The sequence below is a fragment of the Cherax quadricarinatus genome, chromosome 25 (genome assembly GCF_038502225.1).
Source record: "Cherax quadricarinatus isolate ZL_2023a chromosome 25, ASM3850222v1, whole genome shotgun sequence".
NCBI lineage: Eukaryota > Metazoa > Arthropoda > Malacostraca > Decapoda > Parastacidae > Cherax > Cherax quadricarinatus.
The window spans coordinates 11,121,544-11,139,222 of NC_091316.1; the positions used below are offsets into that span (position 1 = coordinate 11,121,544).

General features: G+C 44.8%; 1 protein-coding gene across 36 annotated transcripts in view; it reads left to right on the top strand.

The window, feature by feature from the left end:
• The window catches only part of LOC128689952 (uncharacterized), a 1,227,005-nt gene that overhangs the window by 1,083,661 nt on the left and 125,665 nt on the right, over positions 1-17,679 (top strand). The window contains exon 1 of one of the 36 annotated variants that reach the window (XM_070088618.1): positions 2,884-5,094. The exons of 34 other annotated variants lie outside the window; for them this stretch is intronic. In XM_070088618.1, coding sequence (XP_069944719.1) covers positions 2,918-5,094 — 2,177 coding nt within the window. In that variant the 5' untranslated portion in view covers positions 2,884-2,917. Of the gene's footprint in view, positions 1-2,883; positions 5,095-17,679 lie in introns of those variants that run through there. One more of the 36 variants, XM_070088617.1, reaches the window with a different exon arrangement.

The following is a 17,679-nucleotide window of genomic DNA, read 5'->3' on the forward strand; positions in this document are numbered from 1 at the left end:
ATATGTCGTTATCATATCCCCCCTATCTCTCCTGTTTTCCAGTGTCGTCAGGTTGATTTCCCTTAACCTCTCTTCGTAGGACATACCCCTTAGCTCTGGGACTAGTCTTGTTGCAAACCTTTGCACTTTCTCTAGCTTCCTTACGTGCTTGGGTAGGTGTGGGTTCCAAATTGGTGCTGCATACTCCAATATGGGCCTAATGTACACCGTGTACAGAATCCTGAACAATTCCTTATTAAGATGTCTGAATGCTATTCTTAGGTTTGTTAGGCGCCCGTATGCTGCAGTAGTTATTTGGTTGATGTGCCCAGTGTTATACTCACTCCAAGATCCTTTTTCTCGAGTGAGGTTTGTAGTCTCTGGCCCCCTAGACTGTACTCCGTTCTCGGTCTTCTTTGCCCTTCCTCAATCTTCATGGCTTTGCACTTGGTGGGGTTGAACTCCAGTGTCATGTAGGGGGGTAATGATTAGGGGAATAATCGGGGAATATGGGGGTAAGCGGAGGGAGTCAGTAGGTAGGGGACAGGCGAGGCAGTAGGAGGGATGAGTGCGGAGGTAGGTAGGTAATGTGAGGTCACTGGTGACTACAACTTCACCTCTCATTACTCTACCCACCACTCCACACTACTCACCCTCTCACTACTTTAACTGAACATAAATAAATGGAAATAAGAATAAATAACGGGGACAGTGAATATTACTATTCTACTCAAACACAGTTTATTATTAAGTCCTTGTACAATAATATATTTGGGAACAGGAGTACATCATTGGGGTTTAGATAAATGGGGTGGTACACATAAGCAGTGAGACAGGGAACACAATCAACTTAACGAAAATGAATGTAACTTACAATATAGTACAGAGGACAGTTCACTACAGGAACTAAGCCACAGGTCCCAAGACTTACACAGCACGAGTACTGCTCCAAGCCAGTACTCTGCCCAATGTCTCCAACAGTCTCTCCTCCCGAGACTCTCCAGTTCAGCTCTGCTCACAGGCCAGAGCTCCGCTCGAATCTCCTTGCTCAGCTGTTCCTTGGGCTTATATCGTGGTCCAAGCACCCTCCACAACCACGTGTACGACCTGACGCCTAGGTCTGACGTCGTCAAGAACAAAAGACCTCAGACGTGGGCGTGGCTGACAGACGTTTGCCAAGGCAAGGTGTGACCATATAATTGGTTAAATTAGGTCTCCCTAGAGACCTCACAAGCCCAGCTGAACTACATCACACCAGGAGCCAGTTGCTGGACCAGGCCTGTAGCCTGTGCAGATCCCGTTTGTAGTTCTGCCTGGTCCTCGTCCGATTGAATTCTTTTCATCAACTTCACATCTGCAAACAGGGACACTTGGGAGTCTATTGCTTCCGTCATGTCGTTCACAAATACCAGAAACAGCACTGGGCCTAGGACTGATCCCTGTGGAACCCCGCTCATTACAGGTGCCCACTCTGACACCTCGCCACGTACCATGACTCGCTGTTGTCTTCCTCACAAGTATTCCCTGATCCATTGTAGTGCCTTCCCTCTTATCCCTGCCTGGTCCTCCAGCTATTGCACTAATCTCTTGTGTGGAACTGTGTCAAACGCCTTCTTACAGTCCAAGAAAATGCAATCTACTCACCCCTTTCTTGTCTTACTGCTGTCACCCTGTCATAGAACTCCAGTAGTTTGTGACAGGATTTCCCGTCCCTGAAGCCGTGCTGGCTGTCGTTGATAAGGTCATTCCTTTCTAGGTGCTTCACCACTCTTCTCCTGATAATCTTCTTCATGACCTTGCATACTGTACATGTCAGTGACACTGGTCTGTAGTTTAATGTTTCGTGTCTGTCTCCTTTTTTTTAAAAATTGGGACTACATTTGCTGTTTTCCATACCTCAGGTAGTCGCCCTGTTTCGATAGATGTGGAGATTGTTGTTAGGGTAAACATAGCGCCTCTGCTCCCTCTCTCAGGACCCATGGAGAGATGTTATCCGGCCCCATGTATGTGTGTGTGTGTGTGTGTGTGTGTGTGTGTGTGTGTGTATGTATTTAGGTACAGGTCCACACAAGTTCAATGTCATATCAAGGATAACCCAAAACAAGTCGGCGACTTATTTCCATTGTGTGTTGATGCTAGTGCCACAGGGTCTGAGATCTTGTAAGGACCAACAGGAAGAACAGCAGCTGCTGCAGCTGGACGACAGCATGACTTCATCAAATAATGACCAAAATATCGCGGGGAAAATGAACTCTGTAACTTTCCCCTGGTAAAATGCAAATATTAATATGTACGAGGTAATGTGTATGAGGCTCTCATTGCACCAAGCCCACGTAAGTTTATTTCTGTTTAAAATAACTGCGGCAGACAACACCGCCGATGCTGCCGTGGCCGCCACAGCAGTCACCACCGTAGCCAGCGCTGAAGTCAGCCACTGAGGCAAGTGCCGCCACTGCCCTTGTCTCAGCAGCCGCAGTAGTCACCGCGGTTGCCGCACCAGTCTGTTGATACAAACAAACTCTTAGGTCCACTTCTTCCATAAGAGTTTGATGTAACATTATTTTGCTTGTTATTGATATACAGGGTGAGGCGCAAGTCGCTTTAGCGGAAAATACCCTCGTTTTTTAATTGCCTGTTTTATCTCGTTGTCAGTACAGCAACCTGTATTTCTCGATGTTTATTTTGAGTAAAAGCCATTGACTCGTCTTAAGTGATATTTTGGTCATCTAATTGTTTTTCAGTGAAAAAAGATGCCTTTTCGAGCACAGTCATATTTTTTAGATACCTTCCGATAACCAGGGTTCATCATGGGATAGATCTCAAAAGTGTAAAAATATTCTTGTGTTTATTCTTCAGTACTTGCTTGAAAACTCTTTTTTTCCAGTTTGCGGAAGCTAAGAATATGAAAATGTAAGAATAAGGTTGTTCGTGTAGTGTCATGTACATTGATTTTGACATTCGAATAAAACTTATATTTGTCATGGGTAAGATGCTGAAGTTTGAGAACCCATCTCGGTTTTCAAGTTTCAAATGTTCTACACTGCCGTTGGACCGACCCTCCCATCTCTCCCTGATGCGGCGGAAGCTGCGACCCTCCGTGACCGAGGAGGCGGCAAGACGTCAGGACCCTCTGGACACGGCATTGACGGGACTTCCAGTGCCCACCGTGCCTCCGTACCCCATAGAGATGTTTGAGAGTGGCTGTGGCTTAGGCATAACTAACAGAGCCTTCAACCTGACTGATGAATGTCTGACTGACAACTCTAAGACAACAGTTCCAGTTACTGCTACAGTAGAAGCCCTGACAACACCTGACAAAGCAGACATTCACAGTGGCAGGCCGTCGCCAGAAGGTGCCGTCTATACCATTAGTGCCACCTTGGAGGAAGCAGTGCCCTCGGATGAAACGTTCCAGTTTTCCAGGCCTTACGTGAATTGTGCTCTGGACGAGGGAGCATCGGGTAGTGGGAGTGGGTCGTCTGCGAGTACTGACTCGCTTGTGAAATGTGGTTCCTCGAAGAACGTCCAGGAGTTAGTGAAAGGTGGAGCACCATCGAACGCCGTCTCTCAGTCGGTTAGGACCTCCGTTCAAGATAGTAAACCAGTAATGGACTGCACACAAATACCCAGCGACGGTTCATTAGTAAAAAGGGGCTCCAACAACAGCCCTCTTGTGGAAGGCGGATCTCTTACGAAAGACGCCCATTTTCACAGTGATTCACTTCCAAACGGCAGCTCTCCTTGCCATGTTGGTTCGCTTCTAAACGGCAGTCCGCTTCGCGATAGTGGTCCACTTGCCAATGCTGGCTTGCTTTGCAGTAGTGGTCCACATCTAAACGGTGGCCCGCTTTACAGTGGTGGTCCACTTCCTAGTGACAGCTTGCTTCGCATTGGTCGGCCACTTCTAAACTGTGACCCACTTCGCAGTGGTGGTCCTCGTTTGAACGGTGGCCTATTTCGCAGTGGTGGTTCACTTCCTAATGGTGGACCGCTTTTAAACGGTGGCCTACTTCGAAACAGCTGCCGTCAGTCAAATAGCTCACTCCGAAACCGTGGCCCAGTAAACTGCACATCGCGTCCGAATGCTGGATTTTTTCCAGGTGGAAACATGCCAGACAGGCGGGTTATAAGCGGACGGCCAGTCGTAAAAAGTGCATCATTATCAGAAAGTGAGACTACAACCACAACACACGCAAATCTTCGCAGTAACGGAGGTCCCGTCGACATTCCAAGAAGTCTCCGGCATACCCACTATACCAGGCACACTAGTTCATACCCTGATGGCGACGTGAAGTTGGCCAGAGGACCCCCTTCACTACACACTGTAGGTAGGCCCTCGCTTGAGAATGTTGGTGCTGCTGTTGGTAATATTGGTGGTGCTACTGCTGCTCGTCACAGCTCACGTGTCATAAATCACAACCCGACCGCCCGTATACCAAATGTGCCGGTGGACAGCCATAACACGAACAAACCGAGCGATGGCAGTGTGAGTCGCTCCTTTAGTAGCAGCATCTCAGAGTCGATGAGGAACAGGTTGCTGGATCCCATTTACAGTAAGGTGTGCAAACCCAAGGCACCCCGCAATAAACTACAAGGCAAAGATGAGGACCATAAAACTGTGTGTGAGATGAGCAAGAATGCTCTTACTCATCACAGGATGCCTAGCGAGGCCTCCCGTTATGAGAAAAAGGAAGGGCTCGACAACAGCAGCAGCTGCTATCTGCAGCCTAAAGTGCTTCAGAAAAGGAGCTCCGAGGAGGCCACCTCACAAGTTGCTGATGATGTTTGTCCTCTCTACGAAGATGTCAAGGAGTTCGAAGACGATCGACCGGAGGAACGGCAATACAATATCGAGGTGAAAATCGACTATTCTCGGGGCAGTAAATACCAGATGGAGACACGGCATGTAGTAAGAACTAAAAACAAAAGTGGTGACAATACAAGAGTTATAAATAATCCCGACGTACAAAAAACTAAGAACACGAGTGAAGCCAGGAAAGAGAAGGCGATATCCAAAAAATTACGGAAGGTCGGCGAAATGAAATCGTTTAAGTTGGGAGTGATTCATGTGATAAGAGTCGGCAAGTGGAGGTTTGTGGCACTCTGCTGCTGTGGGTATGTACTCATGTGTTTTATATATTTCATATTTGTTATTTTAGAAGTTAATTATTTCTTTTAGTTTTTAAGCTATTGGACCTCAGCTTAATTGTTAATTTATAAGTCTGAATACTCTCCACATCCCCCCGCAGGCGCTGTATAATCCTAAAGGTTTAGAGCTTCCCCCTTGATTATTATAATGTTAATTTATAAGCTCATGCTTATTTATTGTTAAATACTAATTTCAGCAGGAGATTTCATTTTTTTTACTTGAATAATTATTTTAGGGAACTTTCATTTTTCCACATGACTTTATATCTGGATAAAGCTGTGAGATGTTTCAGGTGCGATTCAGTCAAGGAAGAAATGATCACTATATAAGTATTCTAGTTATTTTATAGGTGTTTCAATTAGTACCATACGTGTGTTCTACTTTGCTTATTTATGTATCAATTCAGGGGGGGGGGCCCTCGCCCCTGATTCATGGGATTCTTATGTCCTTGGGATCCTCTGATCCTCACTCGGGGGGGGGGATAGGAATGACAGTGGATCCTTCCTCAACTTTTAGGTAACAACACGACATGGATTAAAATGTTGAATGAATATATTAATACAAATAATAAACCTGTAATAGAGTGTGTGTGTGTGTGTGTGTGTGTGTGTGTGTGTGTGTGTGTGTGTGTGTGTGTGTGTGTGTATGAAGAACCTGTTTGTGTGCTCTCTGAAGTGTGTCGTAATAGATGGAGAAGTAGAAGGGGGGAAGAGAGAGGATGATGAGGAAGAGGCAGAAGAAGGGAAAGGATAAGCGATGGTAGAAGTAAAAAGGAAGGCGGAGAGAGCAGGGCAAGAGGACGTGGAGAAGGGAAACGGGAAAGAGGAAAATGAGGGGAGCAAAGTAGAGAGAGGGAAGAGGAAGAGGGAGAAGAATTTGGGGAAAGAGTAGAGAAGAGGGAGGACCACAAACAAGATGAAGAACAGCAGGTTGTGGAGGTGGTGATAATCGTCGTCGTCTATAAAACCTAGGATTAAGAGGCAATATAAGAGGATGAGGAAAGGATGGGTATCATAGGAGAAGGAAGGCAAGGTACCTAATAATATTGTAATTTAGAAATAAGTGTAAAACAGCTTTGATTTACAAATGTGAAACCTGGTCAGCAGCAGTGAGTGTTGGCAGTATGACTAACTAGGCGAAGAGTAAGTCAGAGTAAACTGGCTGGAACAATTCACCACAACAGTACACTGCTTTGATCCGTCCTGGACCATTATCATAAAGGACGGACCAGAATGTCTAAAGTGTCCTTTCTAAATAACAGTCTGGAAGCAATAGAAGTCTAAATGTTATGATACATACTTCCTCTCTTCAGGGAGACCTCAGTTGGAACACTCGCCACAACTCTGATTTGCATATTACGGAAACTGCATAAATGCACTGGAAAATTATAATTAATCCTTAATATCGGGAAACTTTCTACGCCTTTCTCTAGAATATTCTTCTAGAGAAAGGCGTAGCATGAATGACGAGAAGGATATGATTAAAATATACAAATAGAAGAAAGGCGAGGGAAGGGAAGGGGGTTGAATAAGGAACTTAAAATATTAAATCAATACAGAATTCGCAGTCATGTCTTCAGATTGGGTAAATAGATATTTAGAAAGGATATAGGCTAGTCTAGATTTTGCAGTAAACTTATCTATAGGTTGAGCAAATAGTCGAATATTGACTCTGAAGAAAATTTAGGTTTAAAAACAGGTTAGATAAGAGGGTGAGTAAAAATTAGTAAAAGTAGGATGTTCCTCACATAGGCCTATGGCAGAGGTGGTGATGGAGGTATAGACGAAGATTGAGGTAACGACGGGGGCAGATAAAGAAAACAAGGGGAAATAGTAGGTAGTAGGAGAGGGGGAGGGAAGCAAAAGTAAAAATAAATAAAAGCTAGGACATGAACAAGTGAAGAACTGAAAATCAAGTTAGTGGGAGTGATAAGATAGGGCCGGAGGGAAGATAGTGGCCCCAGGGCGAGGGTGAGCCAGGGCAAGCGTGAGAAGACTGTCTGGATCCTGGAGCAGAGTGACTCCGTGCCTGGGAAGCTGTCTTACAACCTCGCCCACCTCGCCATTATACTCTCAGGATCATGACTCCATGCCACAAGCTTATGAAAAATTGTGTTGGGTAACGTAAAGGGGTTTTCGAGATTTCATATAAAGTATGTATGTCTAGAGTTACGTAAATCTCGAACTCAAGTCAGAAATATCCTAGTTACCATTTCCTTCATTATCCTCTACAACACTCGCTGGCACGAAAGCATAAGATTGGATTATACAGAGGCGTACCTTTGAGTTTCGCAAGTTTTTCTACTCTCGGAACTTGGCCATGAGCCGGGTTCGTCTGGTGCTTGCCTGGTAGCAGTAGTCCCCACTCGTTCCCATTCAGGTGACTGACCTATTTTTAGAGTTGTTTAAAGTATTTGCTTCTGTGAAGCTCCTCGGCGGCTGGTTCATTCTACGAGTATTTCGAGACTAGTATTTTCCTTTGTTTATCTGAATTAGTCCACTCTGTGAATCCACTGTTGATATGGGCTGCCACTGATACCTTCTGCCTTGTCTCAGAGAATTTCCCCTCCTACCTGTTGCTGTCTTGCAACATTGCATGGCTCCTGACGACGACGCACGAGAGTGCGAAAGATCTCCAGAAAAAAATTTCCATCCCCCCCCTCTCTCTCTCTCTCTCTCTATATATATATATATATATATATATATATATATATATATATATATATATATATATATATATATATATATATATATATATATATATATATATATATATATATTGCACACAGTTGCAAATTAAGAGTTTCTCTGGGTGTATTAATGGGTAACACGGACGTGCACGCATGTCGCAAATAGTGAAACGGGAGGGCAGTATCTAGCAAGGTGGTAGGAGACTGCATCCTCAAGAAAGTTTGAAACAACACGTTCAGTGTGTAGAGTGTGAGGAGGGATTGCTCGGTTATCATTCTCTCCAAACCACTTCCCTTCCCATCCCTTTCTTTCCCCACTGCATAACGTATACGAATTAGCATTTAAGCAGTCATAGCTTAACTGCGATAGCAACTTGTCTATGTAACCTAGCTATTCCATCCCTCTCTCCTTTCCCTCCCTCCTGCCCACACTAACTCACTTCACCACCCACGCCCACAAACCACAAAAAGCAGACTAACTTTCCCACTGCCTCGACACTGCTGATATAGTGCTCCGCCCACCACTAATTACAGAGGATAATATGGAGTGCGTGATTGAATGTTTATTGTGAGGGGGGAATGGGGGAGGGGAGCCATTAAATCACGGTTATTGTGTTATTGGTTGAGCAGTTAAGTAAGACTTGGTTTTATTAGTTTTTAATGCTTTTAAGCAGTCTTTGATGCTGTTTCAGTGGTGTTAAATAGTGATAATTACTGTTATACTGTAATTGATACTGTTATATGTATTGGTGCTATTACACAGTGTTTGATGCTGCTAAACCTTAAACTGCTGGTGATTAGCAGTGTGAAGGTGTAAACAGTGTGTTGTCTGAACCTCTGGTGTGAGTACTCTGCTTCATAAAACTTTTTTTTTTTTGTTTGGTAAAAAAAAAAGTTTGTAAAATATTGACATAATCATCGTCAGTGTTAATGAAGTTTAAAGCTTCAGTAATTTCTGTTCTTACAGTGTAAATTCTGCCATTGTCTTCGAGGTTACCATCAGTGTCTTGTTTTTCTTTACTTTTAAAACCAAATAAAATTAATGATCCAGAAATGATCATACGTGTCCTCATAAACAAAGTTAACTTCTGTGTACTGGGACTCCATCTTTTACGAAGATGTATTAAATGCACTGAACTCGGGTTTATATTAAAAGCATTCAACTAAGGTTTATGTTAAAAGCAATAAACTAAGGCATTGATGAAATGTATAAACTAATGGGCGATGTATCTGAAATATAGATATGTAAGACTGGAAACGGGGAGGAGGTAGCGAATGCTTTCGATGGTCATCCCACAGTGGTCAGAGTTAAACAGTGTAGGCGACACAGACGACGCTAGAGACCATGGCTGTGCTGTGTCATGGACGCATTATGACCCTTAATTGTTTTATGTGACTGGCTTCCCTGGTGGCCTTTCTACGTGGGATATGTGGACCGTCAGCCTGATACCCTTCCTACCTGCGTCCAGGAAATATTACTAACATGCAAATGTCCCTTTAAATACTTGAAATTAAAGGTGGGGTTTTAAACTTGAGACCATCACTTGTTCAAAATACCTAAACAAACAGTTTGTGATGTAGGCCTGAGAGTCGCTAGCAACAACAGCTTGGTTGAACAGGCAGTCGACAATAAAGTCTGGCCTCAGACCGGGCTACGAGGGTGGAAGAACTCTCGAAACTATGACACAACTTTGAATAAAATTCAAGTTCCTCCCAAACTGTCAGATTCTTCGTGAATAATAAAAGAAATACCTTGATTTATGGCTCTTTACTCTTTTTTTTTGTGTGTGTGTTTGACATTACAATTTTTGGGTTTAAATCCAGCTCTGTGTCCCCTATCTTCACATCTTTGTACATAGTTTTGCCTCTATCTTAAACTTGTTATATATAACTGTTTCCCTATCTTAACCTTGTTATGTAGAGCTGTATCCTCTCTTCTTGTTAAAACAGCTCCCACCCCCCTCCTCTCGCTCTTTTCCGCTCTTAGTGTACAACTTTTCCTCTCTTGTTGCACAGTTTACCTCTCCACCGCACTCTTGTTGCACAGTTTACCTCTCCACCGCACTCTTGTTGCACAGTTTACCTCTCCACTGCACTCTTGTTGCACAGTTTACCTCTCCGCCGCACTCTTGTTGCACAGTTTACCTCTCCGCCGCACTCTTGTTGCACAGTTTACCTCTCCGCCGCACTCTTGTTGCACAGTTTACCTCTCCGCCGCACTCTTGTTGCACAGTTTACCTCTCCACCGCACTCTTGTTGCACAGTTTACCTCTCCACCGCACTCTTGTTGCACAGTTTACCTCTCCGCCGCACTCTTGTTGCACAGTTTCTCTCCACCGCACTCTTGTTGCACAGTTTACCTCTCCGCCGCACTCTTGTTGCACAGTTTACCTCTCCGCCGCACTCTTGTTGCACAGTTTCTCTCCACCGCACTCTTGTTGCACAGTTTACCTCTCCACCGCACTCTTGTTGCACAGTTTACCTCTCCACCGCACTCTTGTTGCACAGTTTACCTTTCCACTGCACTCTTGTTGCACAGTTTCTCTCCACCGCACTCTTGTTGCACAGTTTACCTCTCCGCCGCACTCTTGTTGCACAGTTTCTCTCCACCGCACTCTTGTTGCACAGTTTACCTCTCCACCGCACTCTTGTTGAACAGTTTACCTCACAACCCGACTATTGTTGAACAGTATACCTCTCAACCGCACTCTTGTTGCACAGTTTCCACCGCACTCTTGTTGCACAGTTTACCTCTCCGCCGCACTCTTGTTGCACAGTTTACCTCTCCGCCGCACTCTTGTTGCACAGTTTCTCTCCACCGCACTCTTGTTGCACAGTTTACCTCTCCACCGCACTCTTGTTGCACAGTTTACCTCTCCACCGCACTCTTGTTGCACAGTTTACCTTTCCACTGCACTCTTGTTGCACAGTTTCTCTCCACCGCACTCTTGTTGCACAGTTTACCTCTCCGCCGCACTCTTGTTGCACAGTTTCTCTCCACCGCACTCTTGTTGCACAGTTTACCTCTCCACCGCACTCTTGTTGCACAGTTTACCTCTCCACCGCACTCTTGTTGCACAGTTTACCTCTCCACCGCACTCTTGTTGCACAGTTTCTCTCCACCGCACTCTTGTTGCACAGTTTACCTCTCCGCCGCACTCTTGTTGCACAGTTTCTCTCCACCGCACTCTTGTTGCACAGTTTACCTTTCCACCGCACTCTTGTTGCACAGTTTACCTCTCCGCCGCACTCTTGTTGCACAGTTTCTCTCCACCGCACTCTTGTTGCACAGTTTACCTCTCCGCCGCACTCTTGTTGCACAGTTTCTCTCCACCGCACTCTTGTTGCACAGTTTACCTCTCCACCGCACTCTTGTTGCACAGTTTACCTCCACCGCACTCTTGTTACACAGTTTACCTCTCCACCGCACTCTTGTTGCACAGTTTACCTCTCCACCGCACTCTTGTTGCACAGTTTACCTCTCCACCGCAGTTTACCTCTCCGCCGCACTCTTGTTGCACAGTTTCTCTCCACCGCACTCTTGTTGCACAGTTTACCTCCACCGCACTCTTGTTGCACAGTTTACCTCCACCGCACTCTTGTTACACAGTTTACCTCCACCGCACTCTTGTTACACAGTTTACCTCTCCGCCGCACTCTTGTTGCACAGTTTCTCTCCACCGCACTCTTGTTGCACAGTTTACCTCTCCGCCGCACTCTTGTTGCACAGTTTCTCTCCACCGCACTCTTGTTGCACAGTTTACCTCTCCGCCGCACTCTTGTTGCACAGTTTCTCTCCACCGCACTCTTGTTGCACAGTTTACCTTCTCTTGTTGCACAGTACCTCTCCACCGCACTCTGTCAGTCACTACCTTCCGTCCCTCCTTCCCTACCTTCCGTCCCTCCTTCCTTACCTTCCGTCCCCCCTTTCCTACCTTCCGCCCCTCCTCCTCCTCTACCTTTCGTCCCCCCTCCTCTACCTTTCGTCCCCCTCTACCTTTCGTCCCCCTCCTCTACCTTCCGTCCCCCCCTCCTCTACCTTCCGTCTCCCCTCTACCTTCCATCCCCCCTCCTCTACCTTCCGTCCCACCTCCTCTACCTTCCGTCCCTCCTTCCCTACCTTCAGTCCCACCTCCTCTACCTTCCGTCCCTCCTTCCCTACCTTCCGTCCCTCCTTCCCTACCTTCCGTCCCTCCTTCCCTACCTTCCGTCCCTCCTTCCCTACCTTCCGTCCCTCCTTTCCTACCTTCCGTCCCTCCTTTCCTACCTTCCGTCCCTCCTTTCCTACCTTCCGTCCCTCCTTTTCTATCTTCCGTCCCTCCTTTCCTACCTTCCGTCCCTCCTTCCCTACCTTCCGTCCCTCCTTCCCTTCCTCCCCATCCATTCCTTCCGGCCCCCCTCCATCCCCTACTTCCGCCTCTTTCCCGTTTGCTGTCACTGCTGGTCTTTCTCTTCCTCCGTCCATCTCTTCCTGTCTTGCTAATTTCCTCCATCCATCAGTGGTTGTTTCCCTCCCCCGCTGACAGGTTGGCCACCTGGACACACCTGGACCCACTCCTCACATTCCTGGTCAAGCAATTAAGTCATTATCCTATTGTGTAACAAACCTGACGCTGGTAACAGCGGTGTATGACACCGGCGTTGTTAAGTTCACCCGATCTACGTGAAAACTTATGCTCAAACATTGCTTTTATTCATAAACTTATGTAGCATTATTGTTTAAATTCCCCACTAAAAGATTTATTTGGGTTAAAAAATCACTAGCTTTATATACAGTGTGTGTGCTCATGCGTGTGTATTTATTTTATAACTAGTCCTTGGTAAGGGATTCATATTGTGATTGTAAATTTCCCCGACCAACGTGAGTCCTCAGAATCAGTGTTCGATCTTATAAGTACCGTAAAATTTAAAACATAGTGCCTCGTTATTAGGTTTGCAGTCATGAATTCAAATGATTGCAATAGTGTCATGGGTAATAACCGAGACTATAGTGTGGCGAATTTTAATATGATTCCTGGTCGTTGATACAGTAGTTAACCAGCTGGAGGAATGGCTGAGAGACTGCCTCACATAGTAGTCTCTTTCAATATATACAATATATAGTATCAATTTTAGGGTTTATGCAATTTTTTACCTGGTAGTATCAAATTTACCCAGGGATTGAGCGGTTAATGATCTGTAGTAGCAGACGTACCTCAAGTAGAAAATAGGCACTTAATTCAGTAGTCTTCCTTGGTACAATATTTCTCCCACTTGTGAATGAAATTTTGTACTAATAAAGACTTCAGTGCATTGTGTGTTTACAGTGTATCGACGTAAAGTCTTTATTAAATGTATTTGTCCTGACACAAAGTAGTTAACTGTCGTTCTTGGGACTCCAACGTTCGCCTGTGTTAGTTTTAGCAGCGCTGTATAGTCCTTGTGGCTTAGCGCTTCTTTTTGATTATAATAATAATGTGTTAGTTTTAAATAGCGAGAAATGCTGACCATTATAATTGTAGTATAAACGATTTTGTCATGGCTAACACGAGTTGGAACCCTAGCATAGATATTTCTGGTTGGGACATGTATGTCTTGTATCTCTACTTGCCTCTTTGTCCCTATTATTTTCCCTTGTCTGTCTGTCTGTCGGGCTTCGTAAGTCGTCGAAGGAAGATTCGAGCTGAGGTGGGAAAGACAGTGCCTCCACCTTGACCGATTGGTAGTGTTATTGCAAGTTGATGGGTCATTTGGACAGTGATATCATTGCATTTTTGGAAAGACATCTAGGGCGTGAGTGATAGTGAATGTGTGTTCCTTGTTTGCGTCACCCTGCATCAGTAGAAAATGGCCGATTTCTTAAAGAAAAATATGCATTTGCACTATAGATGTCTGGTATAGGTCTAAACAGTTGTGTCAGGTGTATATCTTTTATTTGTCGGACATAGAACTTCATCTGTAGGTGTCTATCAGTGTAAATCTTCGTATAGGTGTTTGTTAGATGTAACTTTGCGTTAAGGTGTACACAATCCAGGGCAACATGGGTTCAGGGCAGGTCGCTCCTGCCTCTCACAACTACTGGATCACTATGACATGGCCTTGGATGCACTGGAAGAAAATCAGAATGCAGATGTAATATACACAGACTTTGCAAAAGCATTTGACAAATGCGATCATGGCGTAATAGCCCATAAAATACGTGCTAAAGGAATAACTGGGAAAGTGGGGAGATGGATCTTCAACTTCCTAACAAATCGAACACAAAGAGTAGTGGTCAACAGAGTTAAATCGGAGGCTGCCATAGTGAAGAGCTCTGTTCCACAAGGCACAGTACTTGCCCCCATCTTATTCCTTATCCTCATATCAGACATAAACAGAGATATATGCCACAGCACCGTATCATCCTTTGCGGATGATACTAGGATCTGCATGAGGCTGTCATCTGCTGAGGACGCGGTTAATCTCCAAGAAGATATAAACAAAGTTTTCCAATGGGCAACGGTAAACAATATGATGTTCAATGAGGACAAATTCCAACTACTCCGTTATGGAAAACTGGAGGAGATAATAACTAGAACAGAGTATACTACTGACTCCGGCCATACAATAGAGCGGAAAACTAATGTAAGGGACCTGGGAGTAGTAATGTCTGAGGATCTCACTTTCAAGGATCACAACAGTGCCACGATCGCACGTGCAAAGAAAATGATAGGATGGATAATGAGAACTTTCAAAACGAGAGATGCCAAGCCCATGATGATCCTTTTCAAATCACTTGTTCTCTCCAGGCTGGAATACTGCTGTACATTAACATCTCCATTCAAAGCAGGTGAAATCGCAGATCTAGAGAGTGTACAGAGATCCTTTACTGCACGTGTAAGTTCTGTCAAGCACCTTAACTACTGGGAACGCTTGGAAGCACTTGACTTGTACTCGTTGGAACGCAGGAGGGAGAGATATATCATAATCTACACTTGGAAAATCTTGGAAGGAATGGTCCCAAATCTGCACACAGAAATCACTCCCTACGAAAGTAAAAGACTGGGCAGGCGATGCAAAATGCCCCCAATGAAAAGTAGGGGCGCCATTGGTACACTAAGGGAAAACACCATAAGTGTCCGGGGCCCAAAACTGTTTAACAGCCTCCCATCAAGCATTAGGGGAATTGCCAATAAACCCCTGGCTGCCTTCAAGAGAGAGCTGGACAGATACATAGTCAGTGCCGGATCAGCCGGGCTGTGGCTCGTACGTTGGACTGTGTGCGGCCAGCAGTAACAGCCTAGTTGATCAGGCCCTGATCCATCGGGAGGCCTGGTCATGGACCGGGCCGCGGGGGGCGTTGATCCCCGGAATAACCTCCAGGTAACCTTGTTGAAAATGGCTCAGCATACTTCTGTCTTGTGGTCCAGGAGATCTAGGAGTGGCTAGCCAGTAGCCAAGCTCGGCACAAGAACGTGGAGTTCTGTTGGTACCTGAGACTTGTTGGAGTCCAGGGAAAGACACACGAGGCTGAGGCAAAGGCTGCTGTTTCTAGCTCGCCCTGTACCACAGTTGTACCTCACGGTGACTTAGGGTGCCACATACATGCAGTAACTATGTCCTTACGAAGCAGCGGGCACTGTATTTCCTAGACACCTGCAGTGTAACAGAACGTGGGTATTTGGTCCTTCTCTCCTTCATCGATATTGATGCTAAGTCTTCACTGAAAACACTTGGTTCGTTTAATGACTCTTAACAATATGCTAATCGGAGAAGCCAAGTATGGATCTTAAAATCAGAGAAATTAGTATACAGTATTTATGAATTTCATCACAATAAATTGCTCCTACACGATGAAGCTGATACATTAGTAAGCATGTTGAAGAAAGAAGTTTAATATAACCTTGTTGTGTCTGTATCAATAATTAGAAATAATGTTAAAGGGAAATAACTGATCTGAATGTCACAGGAATATTCTTAGAAGCTTGAGTAGATAGGTAACCATGGTAAAATGAATGTAGATCAGTACATTTTCGGAACATTTTGCCTGGATTAGACTTTATGTGCATCAAGCAGTTTAACATATACGGAGTTTAACCCACTGAAGATGTATGAACGTAGCAAGTGCATAGCACAGTGCTAAGTATGTGGCCAACTTTATGGCCACTGTCTTGAACACATTTGCTTGAATATTTTCTTACTCTGCTGTTCTCGTGATGGACATGAAGCACACAGTTAATTAGCCACTTCCGTAGCAAAATCTAATCTCCTTCAACATAAACCGTACTGAGAGAGAATTCTCTGTGGATAAAGGATCAGGCGCACACATCATCCATAGCCGCCAACTTGCAGGCGCTGCTTTCCCTCGCTGGGTGTTAGGTGGTGTACTGCTGACTCTGCTGTACATTTTAATGGTTTGCCCAACGCTTCTGCCTATTTCTCAGTCATTCTTAAAATTACCGGGAAGCTTGTGGGAACATCGTCTAAAATTTAGGAGTCCCTCAGCGTTGGCAGTTTAATGAGCTTGAATTATGTGGGTTATTTTAGCTTAGATTGGTCGTATATATTTGTGCAGTGTTTTTGTTCGTACTGATAGTTTTGAATTTTCTTGGACGGTTTTACCCTGAGTGCTCTGTATGTGTTTATATTCACGTTTTATTGCTACAGTTGCTGAATGATCTTGTAATTCAAAGTGCTTTTCAGATCGCATTGAATGTGAGATCTCCTTGAACCTGAGATCTGACATTATCACTCCCAGGTCTAACGTGAGAGACCTGGGAGTGTCAAAAAATCTCACGTTCAAAGGCACAACAATGTTGTTATTGCAACTGCAAAACAAATGATAGGTTGGATAACTATAATTTTCAAAATAAGAGATGAAGAGCCAGTGATACTCTTCGGCCCTCTTCTAGGTAGGCAGAATTAGAAAATCTACCGAGAACCTTAAAAATTCGTATAAACACAGCCACCTAAATTACTGGAAGCACCTGAAGTCCCTCAATTTTAGTACTTAGTATGCAAGCGAGAAAGATACATCATAATCTACACCTGGAAGGATTCGTCCCGAACCTACACACCGAATACAACTACATATGAACACGGGAGGCCTGGCAAGCGTTGCAGGTTACCTCCGGTGAAAAGCAGGAGAACGATGAGTACACCCACGACTCGACACCTTCCGTTCATGCATAAGGGAAATTACCAAAAAAAAAAAAAAAAAAATAAACATCCCTGATTGTCTTCAAGAGTTCCTCAAATCAGCTCCTGATCAACTAGACTGTGGTGCATACGTTGCTCGGCGGGCTCTTAACACCATGATTGATTTGAACTAGTCTGGGACCGGGCCGCGGGGTCGGTGATCTCCGGAAGCGACTTCAGGTAACCTCCAGGTAATTACAGGTGTACAACATTGATAGTTATCTACTGGGGGGGGGTTACCAGAAGATTCACACCCCTTCTCCCTTTCCCAACCTAAATTCTTAGATAAGTAAGTTATTTTCTATTAGGTCAATTTAATGTGGTTAGATAATGTTGCTAAGCTAGTTTTGATGCAAAATTCGAGATTGGCTTATCAGAAATTTTCGTGTTTACCTGCGATGGGGAAGAAGTTTAAGTAATCCATGCCTGGTGTAAATCCCCGGAGAGTGTACTGTCAAGTGCTGACAAGAGAACCTCCGGAGGCCCGTCCTTCCCGCCACAAGGCTGTATAAATGTCCAGGGTAACTTAGGTCCATTACCATAAATCACTTTCCTCCCCCGACCACCACCCCGGACGTCTTCCCTCAGCTCAGGCTGACAGATTTCAGTACCGTGTATGAGCACCATCCTGCGTAGTGGAATATGACAGGGAAACGCATCTTTCTTTACACTGTGTATCTATCATATAGAATAGGGCAGCAGCACT